Consider the following 19,160-nt stretch of genomic DNA (forward strand, 5'->3'; position numbering starts at 1 on the left):
AACTGGGTGGAGTAACAGCATTCATATATGATCTGATGGTAATAAATTCTGTGTTTTTCACACTATGCATCAGTTTAACTGTAAGCATAGGCAGCAGCTTCATCACACACTGCAAACTTGAATAATATTTTAACAACAAATGTAAATGTCAATTTTATTAGGTACTTGTGATTATGTTTTGCATTGACTAAATTTGAACATCAGATGCTTTTAGTTTGGAGCCAGTTATTTAAAACTATTATATAGGAGTAACAAACAGCAGCTGACATATTGGAAATTAATTTCTCATTAAAAATACACATAATATTTTGTGGGGGTTTTTATTTATAAATTTGCTCCTTTAAATAAAAACAGTTTGAGACCTAAATGTTCTCATTTGTTTTGTTTTGCTATAATTACAACCTGGCTTTAAACATAAAATAACAAAACAGAAAAGTTTGAAAATGGTAATCAAACTAGTTATTTGATAGAAATTTTAAATTTGGCTCCATTTAGCTTATGGAACCAGATGATTTGTCAGGACTGAAAATTACTATTGCATTAAAAGAAAACTCAAACATTTCACCACATGAAAGTCAAAGGTTTAATAAAAAAAACTTCTCTGAAACTAAAATAAATACTTCTAGCTATTATCACAAGGACAGAAAGACGATTCTGTCTGCAGCTGTAATTCTCTAGATTCCAGAGCCGTCAGTGAAGGCATTCCTACAACTTTATCAAAAGTTTATTTCTGTCACAGCTGGCAGTGAAGGCATCACCGCAAATGTTGCTTCAGTTTCAGTTTAATTGGAGCGTTGGTGAAGGCACCGCCAGAGCTTTATTACTTTCACTTTCATTTCTGTTGAAGTGAAGTCATCCCCAGCTGCAGCAGTAGTTTAGTTTCTGTCGGAGCGATCAGTGAAACGCTCCCCATCATACATTTGATTTCAGATAATTCAGGTTTCTGAAGAAGAGTGAAGGGTCTGTCCTGCAGACTGAACTCATCATCATCATCATCATGAGGTGTGTGTGTCTCAGCTAATTTCATTAAGACTAAAATGAATCAGGCATAAGTATTTATAATTGTGCGTAATTTGTGACGAATTGATGAACGATCAGGCCCACAGTCCCATCTCACTAACAGATCGGTGTTATGCCGAGAAACCAGACCAGTAAACGAGGTTTTACTTTAATAAATACAAAAACAAACATTTCTGTAACCTTTGAAGTAAAATAACCACGTTTATTCAAAATAAGCAATAAGGATGTAAACAGTGACGTATAAAATGTTGAGTAATTGTGTTCAAATTTGCATAAATATGAGCTCATATGTTGCGCTGTGAAGAATCTAATGTTTCCAATCTCTGAAGTTTATTTCTTTAGACTATGCAGAATCAATATACGTAGCAATAATAATATTACTCAAGTGATGTTCGGCAGTGCAGTAAAAATAGAAGTACCCTTTTCCCTAAAAAGTTACTCAGTGAATGTAACCAGTACTACTTTTGAACATGGATGACATCAATAGCCTGTACTGTGTCAGCATTAGCTAGACATCAATTAGCTAACATTACCTCCATCCAACAGCATTACTCAGATCACTCGGTAGTTTGTGGAAAAAACTTTTGTTATTTTTGACATTCTTGATAGCATTTATTAATCCAGAAGTTTGGTCAGTCTCAGGGATGCTGAGCTGTACGACTTGGATTAAACGTTTTGGTCAAACCTCTGATGGATTAACTGGCACACTTTAGTTAATTGGAGGAAGACTTGTGGATGTACTTTAAGGCTGCATCTTAAACACATTAGTTCTGGAAGAAATGAACAAACCTAATCTCAGTAAATAAGTCCAGTCTGTGTTCAGATGTGCTGAAACACCATCAGTACTTCCTCTGCCACTCCCACAGTGACAGCAGCAGCAGCAGCAGCAGCAGCAGCAGCGCCCTGTTCTCCATGCTCCAGCAGCTGCAGAGTCATTTTACCTGGGATTTGAAGAAGGAAGACATGGAACTTGAAAACCTGAGCACTCGACTGGAAGAGCACATCGCTCTTCAGTTGGGTCGTCCCGGTGCTGTGGCTCTCTCCTGCAACCTTCTTTCTTACGTCAGGTTCGTTACATGTCTCCCCCCAGATGCAGTCTCATGCTGATTGCAGTTTTCTGGCCAATTGCTAATTACCGATATTTAAAAAGCCTGAACTGCCGATTCAGATTTTGGCCGATACCAATTTTCTTTTGTCTGAAATGTCACTAAATTTAGCAAGAGAGTCACTAAGTTGGTAACAGTGGGGTGACTATCGCTAGCCGCAAACATCAAACATTTCTCACGGGACAGCAGAAGAGGACAGAGGCAGATTTTTTTAAAAACCTTTGCTGAGGTAGTTAAGATCGACTTCAGATGTAAAGATCGGCTGATCTCCAAAAAATTCAGAAAATTGGTAAATCAGCTGTAAATCCTTTATAGGATATAACATAAACAGCACTGTCAGAAAGTTTATAGCATCATCTAACTGTTGACTGCAGCAATCCAAATTATTAGCAGAAATGGACGGCCACAAAACCCAATTGCTTTGGGCCCCATGGAGACTTGCGCCAGCCCTGCCACCAGGTGTTTGCTAATTGCTACTGGCTAGTCTGAAGGAGTTCAGTGGGGGAGCAAAGGGAAGAGGGCTGTTATGTGAAGCAGAAGGAAGCTTGAAAACTGCTAGGTTCACTCAGGCGTTGGCATTAGAGGATTTCTAAAACATGCATGATGAATCGAGGCAACACGTCAAGTATTTTTTGATGGGGAAATATTTGCCAAAGTCTATACACAGCATCATTAAGTAGTAAAGGTCATTTTAAATGTCATTCAGTTTCATAATTATCAACAACTTGGATGTGAAGCATAATTATTCAGGGATCATGGTTTATTATTATTATTATTATTATTATTATTATTATTATTATTATTAACAACCTTTATTTTACCAGAAAAATCCCACTGAAATCAAGAATGTCTTTTACAAGATTATACAGAAATACTTAGTCAAGTCAATCCTGCCAGACTGGGGTTTAGCTTTTCTTGGTTCCTCTTGCAGAATCACAGCAATAGGCCAGATATTTTCTTTAACTAACATTTAAACATTTTTATTTTTTGATCACACGTTTGTTTTCAGATACCTTCAGAACCAGCCAGAAGAGGCCCTGAAGCTCCTTCTCAAATCAGAGCAGACGACCAAGGAGGTCTACGGAGAGGACAGTGAAAGGCGGCTTATCGTGACCTATGGAGATCTGGCCTGGATGTATTACCACACCGGGAGATTCACAAAGTCCCAGAAATACTGCCAAAGAGCTCAGGACATCCTGGTATGTCATCCCCATGACGGTGGTCCTGCTCAGGCCTGGCATTACTCTCTGTCCCATTGAGATCAGCAGCAGCACTAATGTTCTGGATCCGATTGGTCCAGAAATGCTGCCTCAGTCTCCTTTTTCATGCTGTTCTATTGAAGAATAAATACAAAAATTAACATTAAACTTTAAGAGCACTTAGTGTGAAAGTCTGGTTTGGTGTTATTCAAACAAAGAAGCTCTGGTTCTTACAAATTTTGAAGAATGACAAAGGCTGGTGTGTTCAACTAGTGAGAGCATTTTCATTAGGATTGTGAAGATGTTTGCGTTAAAGTCAAACTTTAGAAAGAAACAGAGTGAGGCATGTGAAGATACGGCCGTACATGGAGAGCATGAAATGTTGAGATCAATTCAAAGAAAGCATCCTGAAGATTTGAGCTCATTTGGTTGAACGTGTGATTTTTGTTAAGGTTTCGAGGTTAGGCCATTTTTGTGGTTTTTGTGCAGCAAATTTCACAATTTTACAGCACCACCGAGTGGTGGACGTTGACAAAAAAAACGAGAGATATTTGACATTTGGAGTTAACAATATTGTGCTAAAGTGGATTCTGTTTTATACAAAATGTGATGAAAATCATTTAAAAAACATCAGGTTTGATGCTACTGAATTAAATAACACTGGATGGAATCAAAGTATTTCTGCACGTGTTGGTGCTACGTAGGTTGTTATTGTCGACTAAATAAGGTCACAGCAGGTCAAACGTTTGCATGGAAGACTGCACACTTTCACACAACAATAATTTTTGTACATTTCAAGTTGTGTGTAAAATATGTTGTGTATGCACAAACTGTATGAGATCCCTGGTTGTTGCTGCTGAGTTCATCTGCAGCTGAAAACCTTGAATTTTCATTGCTTCTTCTGTCTTCACAGATAAAATATCCCACCAACTCCTCCGAGGTTCTCCATCCAGAGGTGTATGGGGAGAAAGCCTGGACCTACCTCAAGTTATCTAAGCCTTACTATCCCGAAGCCATTAAGTGCTTCCAAATGGCCCTGGAGGTCCAGAAAGATGACAGTGAGTGGAACGCCGGTTATGCCATTGCCCTCTTCCGGACAGAAACGGTTAGTGGTTGAGCCAGGAAACATGGCTGTTTTAAGGCTGCATTAGCAGGGGATCTTCATTTGAGGATCAGTGTAACCCCCAAACTGATCTGCTTGTAGTATACTCCAGAAGCATCTGAGAAAGCCACGGACTCTGCTGCCGTCACACAGCTTCGGCGAGCCCTGGAGATCAGCCCTGATGACGGGGTTCTGCTGTCTATGCTGGCTGTGAAGTTGGGTATCGAGAAAAAATATGAAGAGGCTGAAAGTCTTGTGGAGAAGGCACTGAAAGCTGCCCCAGATAACCCTCATGCAACGCGCTACATCAGCAAATACCTCCGTTACCAGGTTGGTGTGGCAGACCTCTCTTATAACGACAGTACCCAGAATGCTTTGCGCACAGGCCTCTTAAAGTGGCCATATATTTACCATACATTACATCTCCCCTCCTTAAAGGAGGGTATCTGTGTATGTTATTCATTTTCAAGAATGTAGACAGTGTTGTTGTTTTTTTAGAGCTCACTAATAATAAAAAAGTATTTTAACATTAATTAATTTCCAATGCACAATCCTCCTCCCTAAAAATGAAGTAGAGGACACAGTCCCACATTAATCATGACCCATGCAGTTGGTCCAAATAAACCACTACCAACAAAGAGAGCCGACTTTGCAGCAGAAGAACATCTGCACTCCGTAATCAAACTTGAAAGTTGGACGTTATGCTGCTAACACTTAGCTTTCATCAACAACTCATAGGCGGAAGTGAGAGCGCTGCGCAACACAAATAACAATCTGGCCGGAACAAGGTATGCTAAACAAGCTTCGAGGCAGATAAGTTTTCCTCAAGGACTTTTAATAATCGAGGTACTCGACTCATTCGAGGAATCATTACAGCCCTAGTCGACGCAGCGGCCCACAGACAGGAAGAAGACAATGGCAGGGTGGTAGTAGACACCAAATGGCCCAGAAATCGGAGAGCAGTGGGAGACGCGGTAAACCCAAGCTTTCTTGTTCCAAACATGAACTCAAAATGATTGGCAAACAGATTTAATACAAGCAGAGACACGTTTTGAGCACAAGGAGAAAGGTTTGAGAAGAAAGACATGAAGTCCTGCTTTTAAACCGAAAATGTAAGCACAAGTATTAAAAGTTTTCAAAACAAAAGACATGAAATCTTGTTTTCAGACTGAAAAATTCCCCCATATACTTTCAAGTTTTCATGATGTGTAAAAAAACAAAAGCTCACTCAGATGGTCCATCTCTCCCGTCGACTACAGGGAAATATTGAAAAGTCAATTGAGCTGCTGGAGCGAGCGCTGCAGAGGAGCAACACATCAGCATTCATCTACCATCAGCTGGGCCTGTGCTACAAAAGGAAGAAGATTGATGAGCAGAGATCGCAGCAGTACGATAAGCAAAGTAATCATGAGTTCAAAGTAAAGATCCATGTGAGTGTGTTTTTATGGCCTGTTAGTGATGCTCTGCTCTCCGACAGAGGTGCAGCAGTTACGACGTCGGTGCATTCTTAACCTGGAAAAGGCAGTGAAGATCAAACCTTCCTTTGTGATTGCACGGGTAGACCTGGCGCTAATGTATGGAGAGGAGAAAGACCTCAGCAGGTGAGATAAACACAAAGCCTCACCATGTGTGCCTCAGTCTTTACCAATATGTGGCTCTCTTGCCCTCTGTCTACTAGGGCTGAGGAAATGTTCCAGCATTGCTTCAACAAGCCATCAGACAAACGCGATCGTCTGCCTGTTCACGATCGTCAGCTTATTCACCAGCGATACGCTGACTTTCATCTCTATCACACCGGGAAGCAGGATGAAGCAATTACTCACTACACAGAGGTCAGTTCAGAGCTGAAGCTGTTCCAGTTGGTTCCTTCTGCCTGATATGAGGAGGTGGCACAAAGCTGACTGTAAATTACCCTGAAGCAGGGATTCGTAAAATGTATGTGCTGGGGAGCGTCACCATCAAAACCTTAAAATGAGCTCCTCTCTCAGCTCATCTATGACCCTGTTTCTGACGCCCTGTCTTCACTTCCTGTCTGAGTTTCCTGTGAATCCTCTTGTTATAACTTTGACTAGTTTGTAATGCCTCTTTGACTCCTCTGTAAATCCTCAGGCTCTACAACTGGTACCAAAAACATGGGAATGGAAGCATTGTGTGAAGGTGAGCATCTGGTGTTACAAACATCACTAAATTTCCATCAAAGCTTCTGAACAAGATCAGATGTCTGGAAAGTTTGAAGAAAATAGGTTGGTCTGAGTTTCCGGGACACTTCAGGTAAACCAGAACACTGTAGATCTCCATTAGAACATACAATTGCTAACTCTTAACATAGAACTGTCACCTGTACCTGAACGTATCAACCCAGTACGTTCTGCTCTGGGTAGTTTGATGGGTAGCAGTTCTTTATTGAGGAATTCTGATGCAGTTCAATTTAAACATACTTAAAGCAAACTCTTTAATCAAGTACAGGGTTTCCCCCCAGCGTATTATAAGCCTGGCAGGCCACCAGGCTTTTTTTGGGCGCCACCAAGCTAAGCATTGCTTTTTAAAAATTTTTTTATTTTATGTTTGCATTTTTTTTTAAGACTTTATAGTCAATTTTCAAGCATCAATCTTTCAGTAATACATAATTATCAAGTGATATTTTCAAATATCCTGTCAACTTTAAATATTTTTTAACTCAAAAACGCACCGTTGCCTGGCAACCTCTCAGCCAATAGAATGAAAGTGTTGCACTGGGTTTGATTCCCTCCAGCGGGTGTGCCTGTGTGGCTACTAGCGATCGTAGCAACTGGATGTAATGCATCCAGATTCAGTCTGTTTAGAGGAGCATCTAGAGAACTGACTTTCAGAAAACCAAAGCCAAATATTCATTCATCTTCAGAAGGATTTGAGTTTAACCATTGTTAGTTAAAAGTTCATCTTTGAGTTTTCCTCTGTGTCTGCACAATGAGTTGATATTTTCATGGCCTTTTCCTGCAGAAGCTGAAGAAGATTGCAGATGATCGTCTTTCTGAAAACAAGGATGACAGCCTGGCTTATTCTGTTTTGGCTCAAGTGGCCAAAGCTGAAGGAGACAAGAAGAAAGCTGCAGAGCTTTATGAAAAAGCTCTGGACTGTGATGAAAACAACAGCCAGTACCTGTATGCTCTGTGGGAACTGCGAATGGAGCTGCACTGATTTATCACCACTTATTTAAAATAATTATTTTATTGGATATGAAATTAGCATGTTGAATTGAGATATGTCATGTGACTCTAAGTAAACTGTTTTTTAAATTAGATCATCGTAGTTGTGTCTTTTCTGGACTGTTTTGCTGAAGATTTAATGTTTTTCTTGAATTGTGCTGCTTACGGTGGCAGCATGTTGGAGTAGCTCCGTACTTTCATTGATATTTTATGTTATTTTTTTTTCAAATTTCCAGTCCTGTTTTTCAGGGGGAAATTTAGCTTTTTTGGACAACAGCTCCTTCTTGTTTTGGATACTGTGATGTTCGGCAGTATTTTTTAGGGAGCAGCTGATTAAGACCTTATTACCCAGGTCTGTTTCAGGACCTGACCAAAACCCCAGTGTCCTCACCTTGAGAAATAATGAGATTTAATTAAGAAAACAACAGGCCTTTGTGCCGAAAATGATCAAATGTTTTCAAGTCATACACTCTTAAATTTGACAAGTTGACTTTACTTAAAAAAATCTTGGAAACCAGCGCTGGATGGTGAATGTCACTCTGTATCTGGTCCATTTGTATGACTTGCATGGCTTGTAACATTTGATCATTGTTCGGCATTAACAGCCTGTTTTATACTTAACCAAATCTCATTGTTTCTCAAGGTAATAACAGTGAGGGGTTCTGGTCGTGTTCTGAAACTGGTAACTCAACCAGTTCTGAAATGTGCACAGCAACATAAATGGTACACAGCAACAAAAATGAACAAACTACAACAACTGGGGGCTCGTCCAGTTACTCAGGTAAAAGTAAAAAGTAGGTGGTCAAGAAATGACTTGAGTAAAACAGTATTTGGTAAAAAGTCTACTCAAGTACTGAGTAACTGATCAAATTATCAATCATTTAATATTTATTTAACACATAATTAGACAGAGCAAGTGGATTTTTTTTGTAAAAAAAATAAAATAAGGGAAAAAAATTTTTCCAAATCAGTTTCTTTTAATGGAAAATAAAAAAACGTATGAAATTTTTACAAAAATTGCAGATGTGTGTCTTTGTCTGGTCAATTTTTGGTTAAAATATATTTGTTTTTCATTCAGTGGGTAGAAAATCCAGAAATTTGTGCAGTGTAGTAAAAATATACTGCTCAAAAAAATAAAGGGAACACTTAAACAACACAATATAACTCCAAGTAAATCAAACTTCTGTGAAATCAAACTGTCCACTTAGGAAGCAACACTGATTGACAACGGGGACCCACGTCGGGTCAATCAGTGATGCTTCCTAAGTGGACAGTTTGATTTCACAGAAGTTTGATTTACTTGGAGTTATATTGTGTTGTTTAAGTGTTCCCTTGATTTTTTTGAGCAGTGTACTTCAAAAGAGTTACTCGAGTAACTGAGTAAATGTAACTAGTTACTCCCAACTCTGCTCATGCTAAACCTTTTACCACCCAGACGCTTCCTCACCCACATACCTCCAGCCCTCTGTTCCACAGACATCCTTTCACAGCTGCGGATTACGCCTTGCATAACCTCCTCAACTGGCCCACTGCACAAAAAAAAGAAAAAAAGAAAAGCAGATAATAAACCGTTATTAGTCTCCGTTCGCATGGTGTAGCGCATTAAGCTTCTTATGCAAAGAGATTTCAGACAGATTTACATAACAAGAAGAAGAAGAAGCAGACAGACAAGGGAAGGCAACTTGGAGTCCGATTCACCTCAGACAGGTGGGTGTGAACGTCTCCGCTCCACGACGTGACCTTTGACCCTGCAGGGTTAAGAGTCGGGAATAAAAACAGTCAACCTTATAAACACTGTAGCAGATTACCGCACAATAGGATAAAAAATAAAAAACGATGTCAGGGCCTGTGACCCTTTAATACATCCAAGATCTGGTTTACATTACTGTCTGTGAAAGGAGGAAGAGCCTCATAAGCTTTTGTTGATTTATGGTGACACATACCAGCTGGAGCATGAAAAGTCTGAGGCTTTAGACATTTAAGCTTCTTTAGTTGCTGCTTATTTTAGTCAAATGTGTAAAAACTCTAAACAATCAACATAATACCTACGTAAAACAACATGTTTGTGGTAATTATGTAGTTTAGTTTGATGATGGATTTACAGTCATATTCTGTTGGAGTATTTCTGATTTGACGTTAGATTAATTAAAACAAGGAATTAAATAAAAATCAAAAAATATGCCAAGAAGAAAATAAAAAAGTATCTTAACTAACATGCGTATTGGAGAGTAACCCTGACCCCACTCAATATAATATAATTTTTGGTTAAAGCAAGTTTTTTTTTATTCAGTGGGTAGAGAATCCATAAAGTTTACTCATGTAAGAGTAGAAACAAAGAAATCTAACTTAAAAGTTACTTTTGAGTTAGATTTGTCTTGTTTCTAGTGTACCAACATATTTGCACTGGAAGTTAGACAAAAATACTTGGTAGGATTTTGTGTTTTTACAGTGTAATTCTGATATACTTCGCAAATATAAGATTAATCTTACCAAGTATTTTTGTCTAGTTTCTAGTAAAAATATCTTAGTTCACTTGAAATAAGACAAAACTAACCCAGAAATATTTTTTCAAGATACAGGAGCTAGTTTAAAGTAAATAATTACTTAATATTGGTAAAAAAGAAAAATAAAGTTATTTTTCCACTGGCAGATCATTTTACTTGTAACATGGGAAAAATGTTTTGTTACAAATGAAACAATCAGCCAGTGGAACTAGAACTGGGTTGCTAGGTAACGGCTGGGCTTGGCAGGTGTTGCTAGGTAACGGCACCAGTGGAACTAGAATTGGGGTGGTAGGTAACGGCTGGGCTTGGCAGGTGTTGCTAGGTAACGGCGCTAGTGGAACTAGAACTTTTTAATCAATATTAAGGAATTATTGACTTAAAACAAGCATCTATATCTAACTGAAAAGTCACTTGTAAGTTAGTTTTGTCTTATTTAAATTTCACTAAGATATTTGCAGTAGAAACTAAACCAAAAATACTTGGCAAGATTTTGTGTTTTTGCAGTGTGATGATCTTACTAACATTACTAATGAAGCAAAAATAATTTTAATGTTATTTCTACCTGATAATGTCACCTATAACAAACATTTTCTATTAATATTAAGGAATTAACTTAAAACAAGTTCCTATATTTTGCTAAAAATCTGCTTGTAAGTTAGTTTTCTCTTATTTCAGGTGATATTGAAATAATATATTTGCACAAGAAACTAGACAAGAAACACTTGGTAAGATTTTGCGTTTTTGCATATTTTCTCACATCTCAGACTGTTAGATAATGTTAGATAAAGAGATAAAGCAGAGAAAGCAGGGCATCATGTTTGCTGCTGTCGTCCTCCAGACACGCCACTGACTGACTCCTCCCCCTCCACCTCACATTCAAACATCCCCGGCTCAGACAGACTCTGGCTCACACAGACTCCTGAGCATCATCAGCATCATCAGCAGTAGCAGCAGCAGCAGGCGGGCCACACCGGGTCGGGTCGCTGCACGCTGAGAGGCAAAGCTGTCTTGGCTGAAGAGGGACGGCTCACAGTCCAGGAGGAAGAGCGGGAAGCAGAAGAAGGCTCCCGCCGCTCTGCAGGTGTCAGCCCAGGCCGAGGCCTCATGTGGGACGCATTTAACTGACGAGCAGAAATCACCAGAAGAAGGTGAGACACTTTCTACACTGCAAAAACACACAATCTTACCAAGTATTTTTAGTCTGGCTTAAAGTGAAAATGACTTAGAACAGCTGAAATAAGACAAAACCAACTTACAAGTAAACAAGTAACTTTTTAGCATAATAAGAGCTTGTTTTCACAAAATTATAACTTAATATTGCTTAAAAAAAGTACTAGCTCACTCTTTAAGACAAACATTTTTCCAATCAATCAATCAATCAATCAATCAATCAATCAATCAATCAATCAATCAATCAATCAAATTTTATTTGTATAGCACATTTCAGCAGCAAGGCATTTCAAAGTGCTTTACATAATTAAAATAAAAACAGAAATATACAGTGAGAAAGAGAGAAATTTAAAAAATAAAAAAAAAACAAAATAAAAATAAAACAAAAAAAACAAAAAACATTACATCATTAAAACGTCGAAAAGAAAGAAGAAAAAATTAAAAACATTAAAGACATAAAAACATGGAAGACATCAAAACCCGCACTCTAACCCTAATTTAGCCATAAGCAACTCTAAACAGGTGGGTTTTAAGTTGAGATTTAAAGGCACCCAGTGTTTCAGCTGTTTTACAGTTTTCTGGAAGTTTGTTCCAAATCTGTGGTGCGTAGAAACTGAATGCTGCTTCTCCTCGTCTGGTTCTGGTTCTGGGGATGCAGAGCAGACCAGAACCAGAAGATCTGAGGGGTCTAGACGGTTGGTACAGTAATAACAGATCTTTAAGGTATTGTGGTGCTAAACCGTTCAGAGATTTATAAACTAACATCAGTATTTTAAAGTCTATTCTCTGAGCTACAGGGAGCCAGTGTAGGGACTTTAAAACTGGTGTTATGTGCTCTATCTTCCTGGTTTTAGTGAGAACCCGAGCAGCAGCGTTCTGGATCAGCTGCAGCTGTTTGATTGATTTATTAGTCAGACCTGTGAAGACGCTGTTGCAGTAATCAATGCGGCTAAAGATAAACGCATGGATGAGTTTCTCTAGATCGTGCTGAGACATAAGAGTTTCTCTAGATCGTGCTGAGACATAACATTATAGATGAACAAATCTGCCACAATTTAAATACTCATACTTTTAAAAAAAAATATTCAGGTAAAGAAGCTCCTATATGTTTCTTAAAAGTTACTTGTAAGTTAGTTTTTTCTTATTTCAAGTACTAAGAAACTAGACCAGAAATACTTGGTAATATTTTGTGTTTTTACAGTGCATGACGTATTTTAATCAGTTTTAACATTTTTCTTTTTATTCCATAATCCCTCCCACAGAAATGAGCTTTGGTGCAGCGTGCATTTTCCTGCGAGGAGGCAAAAACATCGTAAGTATGGAGGAATATTTCTTTCTGGTGGCGGTGATTGTTTGCAAACATCAGCTGCAGTCTGGATGGATTAAACAGAGACAGAAAATCTGCATCTGCTTTCTGCAACCGCATGCCAGTGACGACTCAGGCCATAATCTATGTGTAAATCCACAACATCAGAACATCCATCAATTTTAATCTGGTTCCTGCACTGATTTATTTTTAATTCTGAGCAACAAATTTTCAGGGTTTCCTAAATCATTTTGCATTTTTAGTTTTTGTCATCTGAAGTTTCTTTATATTGAATCCAGTTTTAGATTTTGTTTCTGTTTTTGTGCAGTCAAGAGAGCTGGCTGAGGATGAAATTGATGGTAAGTTCATCATTTTATGATCCTCATGTTTTTCTTTTGTTTGTTTTTTTGTAGAAATGAAGCAGTCTGAATTTTACAGTCAATTTCCAGAGCTGAATAGTAACTAGATACATTTACTCAGTAACTTGGACTTTTACAAGTACCTTTGCAATGTTGTACTTTTTACTATTACCTGAGTAACTTTTACTACCTTTTAACTTTTATTATGAAGTATCGCCACTCTTATTTGAATAGCATTTTGGATTCTCTACCAACTGTGAGTAACTTTACTAAATAAAAAACTAATTTGTTTTAACCAAAAATTCACCAGACACACACCTGCAGTGTTTGCTGAAGTGTTTTACGTTTTAGATTGAAAAATTTAGATTTTGCCTCATTTTCTCATTTTGTAATTATGTTATTTATGTAAATTATTTTCATTGTCATCATTAAAACACCAAAAGTTTCCTCATAAACTTGCATTGATGTAATATTTAAAATCTTAAGTTGCCTTTAACCAAATTCATTTTTACTTTTACTTGAGTAAAAATATGTTGAAGAAGTGCTACTTTTACTTGAATGTAATTATTGGCTGCTCTGTCGACTGCTGCAGATTTCTAGTTTTTATAAAACTCAATAACTCTTTAGGAACTATGATATTGGAAGATCTGAGCTCTGCTTTCGAAATATTTAACGAAACAGAAACTAAATTATTTGAGAGTTGACATTTTAAAATGTCTTTATAAATCACAGAACTTAACTCTTTCCAAATTTTCAGAAAGCTGACAACATTTTTAAATTCAGCAAACTCCAACACATTCAAAGGTTACAAACACTCTTGTACTTTTCTCAGCCTTCCTATTATCTGCTGAAAGTTTTTCTCTCATCTGCTTTCTCACAACTTGAGAAACATATAAACTGTTAAATATTACAATATTAACGTCAAATGATAAAAAATAAAAATTAAAAAAAGCTGGTCCTAGACTATTAGGACTTTTACTTTCATTCCAATCTTTGTTTCCAAAACCAGACTGCTAATCTCAAATTAAAGTGTTTTATTAAGCAGAATTCACCTTTTGCTCATTTTTATGTTTTCATTTGGGTCTCAGCTGTTATTTGGCAACAAGTTCCTGTTGTTGGTGTCTGGAAAATGAACCGTTTTAAAAACCTCTTGCCTGTGAAGTCACATTCCATGAGCCGTTACCTAGCAACACTAGCCAAACCCAACTGTTACCTAGCAACCCCAGCAAAGCACCAACACATCAGTTGTACACCATCCAGAAACAGCTTGCAACATTCTAGTTGGTTGTGTAGGAGGCTCCACTTCTGCTTTTCAAAGATGTATAGCTGTATATTTGAGCTTCTGTTTGCAGCCATTTTCATGTGTGAGTGTAAATGTTGAGTTGGGGGGCGTGGCCAGCAGCAGCTTATTTTGATTTAAATCAGTGGTCTCCAAAGTCGGTCCTCCAGGGCCGGCATCCTGCATGTTTTAGTTCGCTCCCTGCTGGTAGTAACAACCTTTTCAGAATGTCAATGTCCTTCTTAGGCCTCTAATGAGCCATTATTTGATCAAGGTGCGCTAAACCAGGGAGAGAACTCAACATGCAGGATGCCAGCCCTGGAGGACCGACTTTGGAGACCACTGATTTAAAGTGACAAGACACCCTAAAACAGCTCAAAACAGGCAGATTTGAGCAAACTGAAATCTCATTACATAAGGATAATTTTGTGCAAAAATGTAATGAAAATGTTTTGTTTAGGCCACAGATTTATATGCTAACCTGTCCAATGAAGCATAATAGGCCATCTGTAAGAGAGATATCACACATCAGTGTCTTCAAAATTTCCCCTTAATTCACAGGAACTCCAGCACATGTATAGCGACAAAACTGCATTAACTTAAATTATTCAAATATTATTCATGACATGTTTGTAAATTTACAAAACAACAAGCTAAACAAAAAAGTGTAGGGTGTTGTATGTGTTTTGGTTTTGCATTGCTTTCTTTCCTTTTATGTTTCTGTTTAGGAATTTAAATATAAGAAGCGATATGTTTTGGAGTTTTTATATGTTGGATTTATTAAGGGATAATTTAGTTAAATTTGATCTTCCTTTCCAGTCAAGTCAGTTTTTTAAGTATGGAAAACAAATAATTTGATGCCTGACTGCATAAAAAAAAAATTACACTATCCCAGTAAAATCTTGTTGCAGTTCTCATATTTACATAATTTATGTATTAATTTCTGCAGAGCTGCGAGACGCGTTCAACGAGTTCGACAAAGACAAAGATGGGCTGATCAGCTGCAAAGACCTGGGGAACCTGATGAGGACGATGGGCTACATGCCCACCGAGATGGAGCTGATCGAACTCGGTCAGAACATCAACATGAACCGTGAGTCCCACAGGGTTGCCAGATCTGACAGTTTACAGCCCAAACGCAACGCAAGACCCGCCCAACTCCAAAAAAAACAGCTGAAATCTCAACATCTAATGTGTCGAAGGGGATTAAAGCCACTGAGAAAGAAATAATTATGACTTTTATGTAAGAATTCTGAGATTAAATTCTGAATTTTCTCTTTTTTTCATTGGCCCTAATCCTCCTCTCTCTACTGCATAAATATAACTTGGATAGTTAAGTCACATTCCATGGCCTGTTACCTAGCAACCCCAGCTGAGCCCTGCACCGTTACCTAGGAACCGGAGCTGAGTTTTTATATATATTCATCGGTGGCCAGAGTAACCAAAAATTGTACTCAAGTAAGAGTAGGGCTGCCAACTAATTTTTACTGAAGTAAAAGTAAAAAGTACAGCGTAGTAAAAATACTCTTTTTTCATAAAAGTTACTCAAGTAAATGTAATTGAGTAAATGTAACTAGTTACAATCCAGCTCTGTATATATATTTATATATAAGACCCTGAATGCGTTTATAGATTTGCGATGTTTTTAGGTTTTGGTTGTCCTCTATTATATTCTGATCAGAACCAGATCCATTTGGGACTGAAATGGACTCGACTCTTTGAACTTGATGAGATTTGTGTTTTTTGTAGTGATATGAAGTTGCTCTGGGAATTCTGTTTTACAGTACTTCTACATAGTGACACTTGATTAATCAATGACTAATCATTGATGATGTCACATTGCAGTGCAATACCAGTCTTTTATGAATGTTCCTGTGTTTTCTGCTACACAATGACAACCATTTTCAAAAGATTTTCCTCTGAAAACTTTCTAAAAACCTGTCAAATATCCTAAGAATCAGCTCAGATTTTAACTACCAAAATCAGCCCAATCTGGCAACACTGGAGTTCCCTCTAAACCTCAGCGTGAAGATAAGGAGTGTGTAATGAAATGCATAAAGCTGAAGAAGTATTTGCTGACAGAGACCTTTTCCTCTGCAGTTGGCGGCAGAGTCGACTTTGAGGACTTTGTAGAACTGATGGCTCCAAAGCTGCTGGCAGAGACGGCTGGGATGATCGGTGTGAAGGAGCTCAAAGACGCTTTCAAAGAGGTGAAACCGGCAGAGATTTACCCAGGAGGGTTAGGGACACTGAAAAAACAGAAAGAATTCTGACTTTAATCTCAAAATTCTGACTTTTTTTTTTTTTTTCCAGAATTCTGACTTGAATCTGAAAATTCTGACATATCCCCCCCCCCAAAATCTCAGAATTCTGACTCTAATCTGAGAGTTCTTACTGTAATCTGAAAATTCAGATTTTAATTTAAAAATTCTGACATCCCCACACCCAAGCACTCCCCACAGAACCTCAGAATTCTGACTTTTATATCAGAATTGGGACTTGTTTTCCTCAGAATTCTGAAATTTTTTTGTTAGACATTTGACCTTAATCTCACAATTCTGACTTTGTTCTTGGAATTCTGATATAATTTTTTTGTCTAAACTTTGTATAGCTTTAATCTCAGAACTCTGACTTTTTCTAGAAGTCATTTTTTCAGTGTCCCTCATCCTCCTCTGTAGAAGTTACCAGGAGTTATTCTGAACAACTCTCTTGAGTTTTTCCTTTTTTTTCCCATTTTCCGCTGGGTTAGTTCGACATGGACGGAGACGGAGAGATCACGACGGATGAGCTGCGGGCGGCCATGAACAAGCTGATGGGAGAGCACATGAGCCGCAGAGAGATCGACGCCATAGTGAAAGAGGCGGATGATAACGGCGACGGGACAGTAGATTTTGAAGGTACATGAGCACGACTCCACTCTGGGTAAATGTGATCCATGCAGAGCTTTACATGTAAGATAATAAACCTCTTTTTGCTCTTTTCTTGTAGAGTTTGTCAGAATGATGTCCGGCCAGTGAGAATGCAGCAAGATTTTTATCGCAGCTTTTACGATGATCCTGCACAGACGGCGTCTTTCTCCGACGCTGAACCTTTAGGACAAACCAGAGAAGAAGCTCCAGTTAATTCAGCACTGAAAATAAAACCATATCAACCTTTTCTCATTAAGGATTCTATGCATAACATTGACAATTTAATGAATGTATTGAATTGAACAGCAGAAAATATATTGTTTTGTATGCAAACTGTAAATTATTTCAGATTGGTTTGATGAAATAGATTATTTTGGAAATAAAGGCATTACTAATTAAAAACTGCCTTATTGTGTAATTATTACCGTCTTAAACCACAACATGGGGCTCTGCATAACGGTTAAATATAGTTAATATACCAACATTTACAGACCAATTGCTTGGTCTGTCAAGATAAAATCAAAAGCCGCCGCAACACTAGCATGATGTAAGCTAACTACAAACAAAGCTAAAGGTACATTTGGAATGATAAAGCATCTGTTGTTGACATGTTGGTAATGTGGGGCCCCAATAAAAATCTGTTTTTGTGTACTGCTCCTGTAAAGTTAAAATCAAAAGCCATAACAACAGCAGCATGATGTAAGCTAACTACAAACAAAGCTAATTATAGCAAGTATGCTACACACATAGCTAAAGCATCTGTTGTTGATATGTTGGTAATGTGGGGGCCCCCAATGAAAATCTGCTTAAGACCCCAAAAAGAGTTGGACCGGCCCTGCATATTGAAAAACAAAACTAAACAGAAACATAAAATATGTCTCAAACCTAGAATATTAGATTTAAATTATATTTTACTCTAAATGAAGATTTTATAAGATACCAGACTTTCTAACTGGTTTACCGTAAATTAATGCTCATCACCTGATGTTACTTTCAAATAGTTAAAATAATATGACACTTAAATACCACTCTGCATTTTAAAATCCTTTTTTTTTGTTTACTTCTATTCTAAGGTTAAAATAAAAAGCCATGACAACTCTGGCATGATGCAAGATAGCTACAAACAAAGCTAAAGGTACATTACACGTAGATTTGGAACGATAAAGTGTTTGTTGTTGACATGTTGGTAAAGGGGGGCCCCAAATGAAAATCTGATTAGGGCCCCAAAAAGGCGTGGGCCGGCCCTGCATATTGGTTATATCATTTTATGGATTTTTCCCAAAATAAGGGATTTGTAAGTCAAAAACATCATGTGAGCACAAATATTTTACGATTGAGCAATTACTGTACAAAATGACATATCATACCTCTTGCATAAGAGAATTAAGTCCATTGGGGGGAAATGCTTAAAATTAAAACCAAAAGAATATCTAAAAAAATAAAATAAAAGCTCCATAATCTAATTATCCCATTTTTCCTGGTATATCACTGCATGAACACAGAGTCTTTACTTCCACCGCTGACCTGGGTTCAGAGGTTTCTGGTGCTTTATCTTCTAATACTTTGTCAGAAAGCTCCAAATCCTTTCCAGCGGAGATTAAATGCCTAGTTGGAAATTCGGAAAGTGGACAGGGACGCTCTGTGCGTTCCCATGTGGACTCGGCAGACATGTGGACAGATGTTAAAGCAGAGCGACAAACTGTGCTGAGCCTGAAACTGGCGGACAGATGGGGCGCAGGGGGCTTATAGTGCCAATTAACCGGAATAAAGCAGTTCTCTCAGTGAACAGGCTGAACCTAAAACACATCTGTGAATCCCACTAAACAGACTGAACATAAACAACGATATTACCAAAAAAAATATAACTCTTATTGGGATATTTTAAAACTAATTTGTTTGTTTTTAATCATTTCTATTTGTGCATTTATGTAAATTCTGTTCATGTTAATGGAGAAGGAAGAATTAGATGATGTAATGATGGATACCGTGCCGTTTATCTGATCCTTCCCTCATCCTAACAT

The 19,160-nt window shown here is 37.9% G+C and overlaps 2 protein-coding genes across 2 annotated transcripts; both read left to right on the forward strand.

The window, feature by feature from the left end:
- Positions 1-323: 323 nt before the first annotated feature.
- Positions 324-7,707, forward strand: LOC103481391 (interferon-induced protein with tetratricopeptide repeats 5-like). The gene is made up of 10 exons (XM_008436797.3): positions 324-1,002; positions 1,887-2,087; positions 3,136-3,325; positions 4,239-4,430; positions 4,530-4,757; positions 5,687-5,828; positions 5,905-6,028; positions 6,106-6,259; positions 6,537-6,584; positions 7,407-7,707. The coding sequence occupies exons 1-10, from the start codon at positions 998-1,000 to the stop codon at positions 7,602-7,604; spliced, it is 1,482 nt and encodes a 493-aa protein (XP_008435019.2). The 5' UTR covers positions 324-997; the 3' UTR covers positions 7,605-7,707.
- A 3,300-nt stretch (positions 7,708-11,007) lies between these two features.
- cabp5a (calcium binding protein 5a) lies at positions 11,008-17,541 on the forward strand. The gene is made up of 7 exons (XM_008436798.3): positions 11,008-11,264; positions 12,549-12,598; positions 12,921-12,951; positions 15,180-15,323; positions 16,331-16,440; positions 16,980-17,127; positions 17,219-17,541. Exons 2-7 carry the CDS (start codon positions 12,551-12,553, stop codon positions 17,245-17,247), a joined length of 510 nt encoding a protein of 169 aa, XP_008435020.2. The 5' UTR covers positions 11,008-11,264; positions 12,549-12,550; the 3' UTR covers positions 17,248-17,541.
- Positions 17,542-19,160: the final 1,619 nt, after the last annotated feature.

The sequence above is a fragment of the Poecilia reticulata genome, chromosome 19 (assembly GCF_904066995.2).
Source record: "Poecilia reticulata chromosome 19, P_reticulata-male-v2, whole genome shotgun sequence".
Classification (NCBI taxonomy): domain Eukaryota; kingdom Metazoa; phylum Chordata; class Actinopteri; order Cyprinodontiformes; family Poeciliidae; genus Poecilia; species Poecilia reticulata.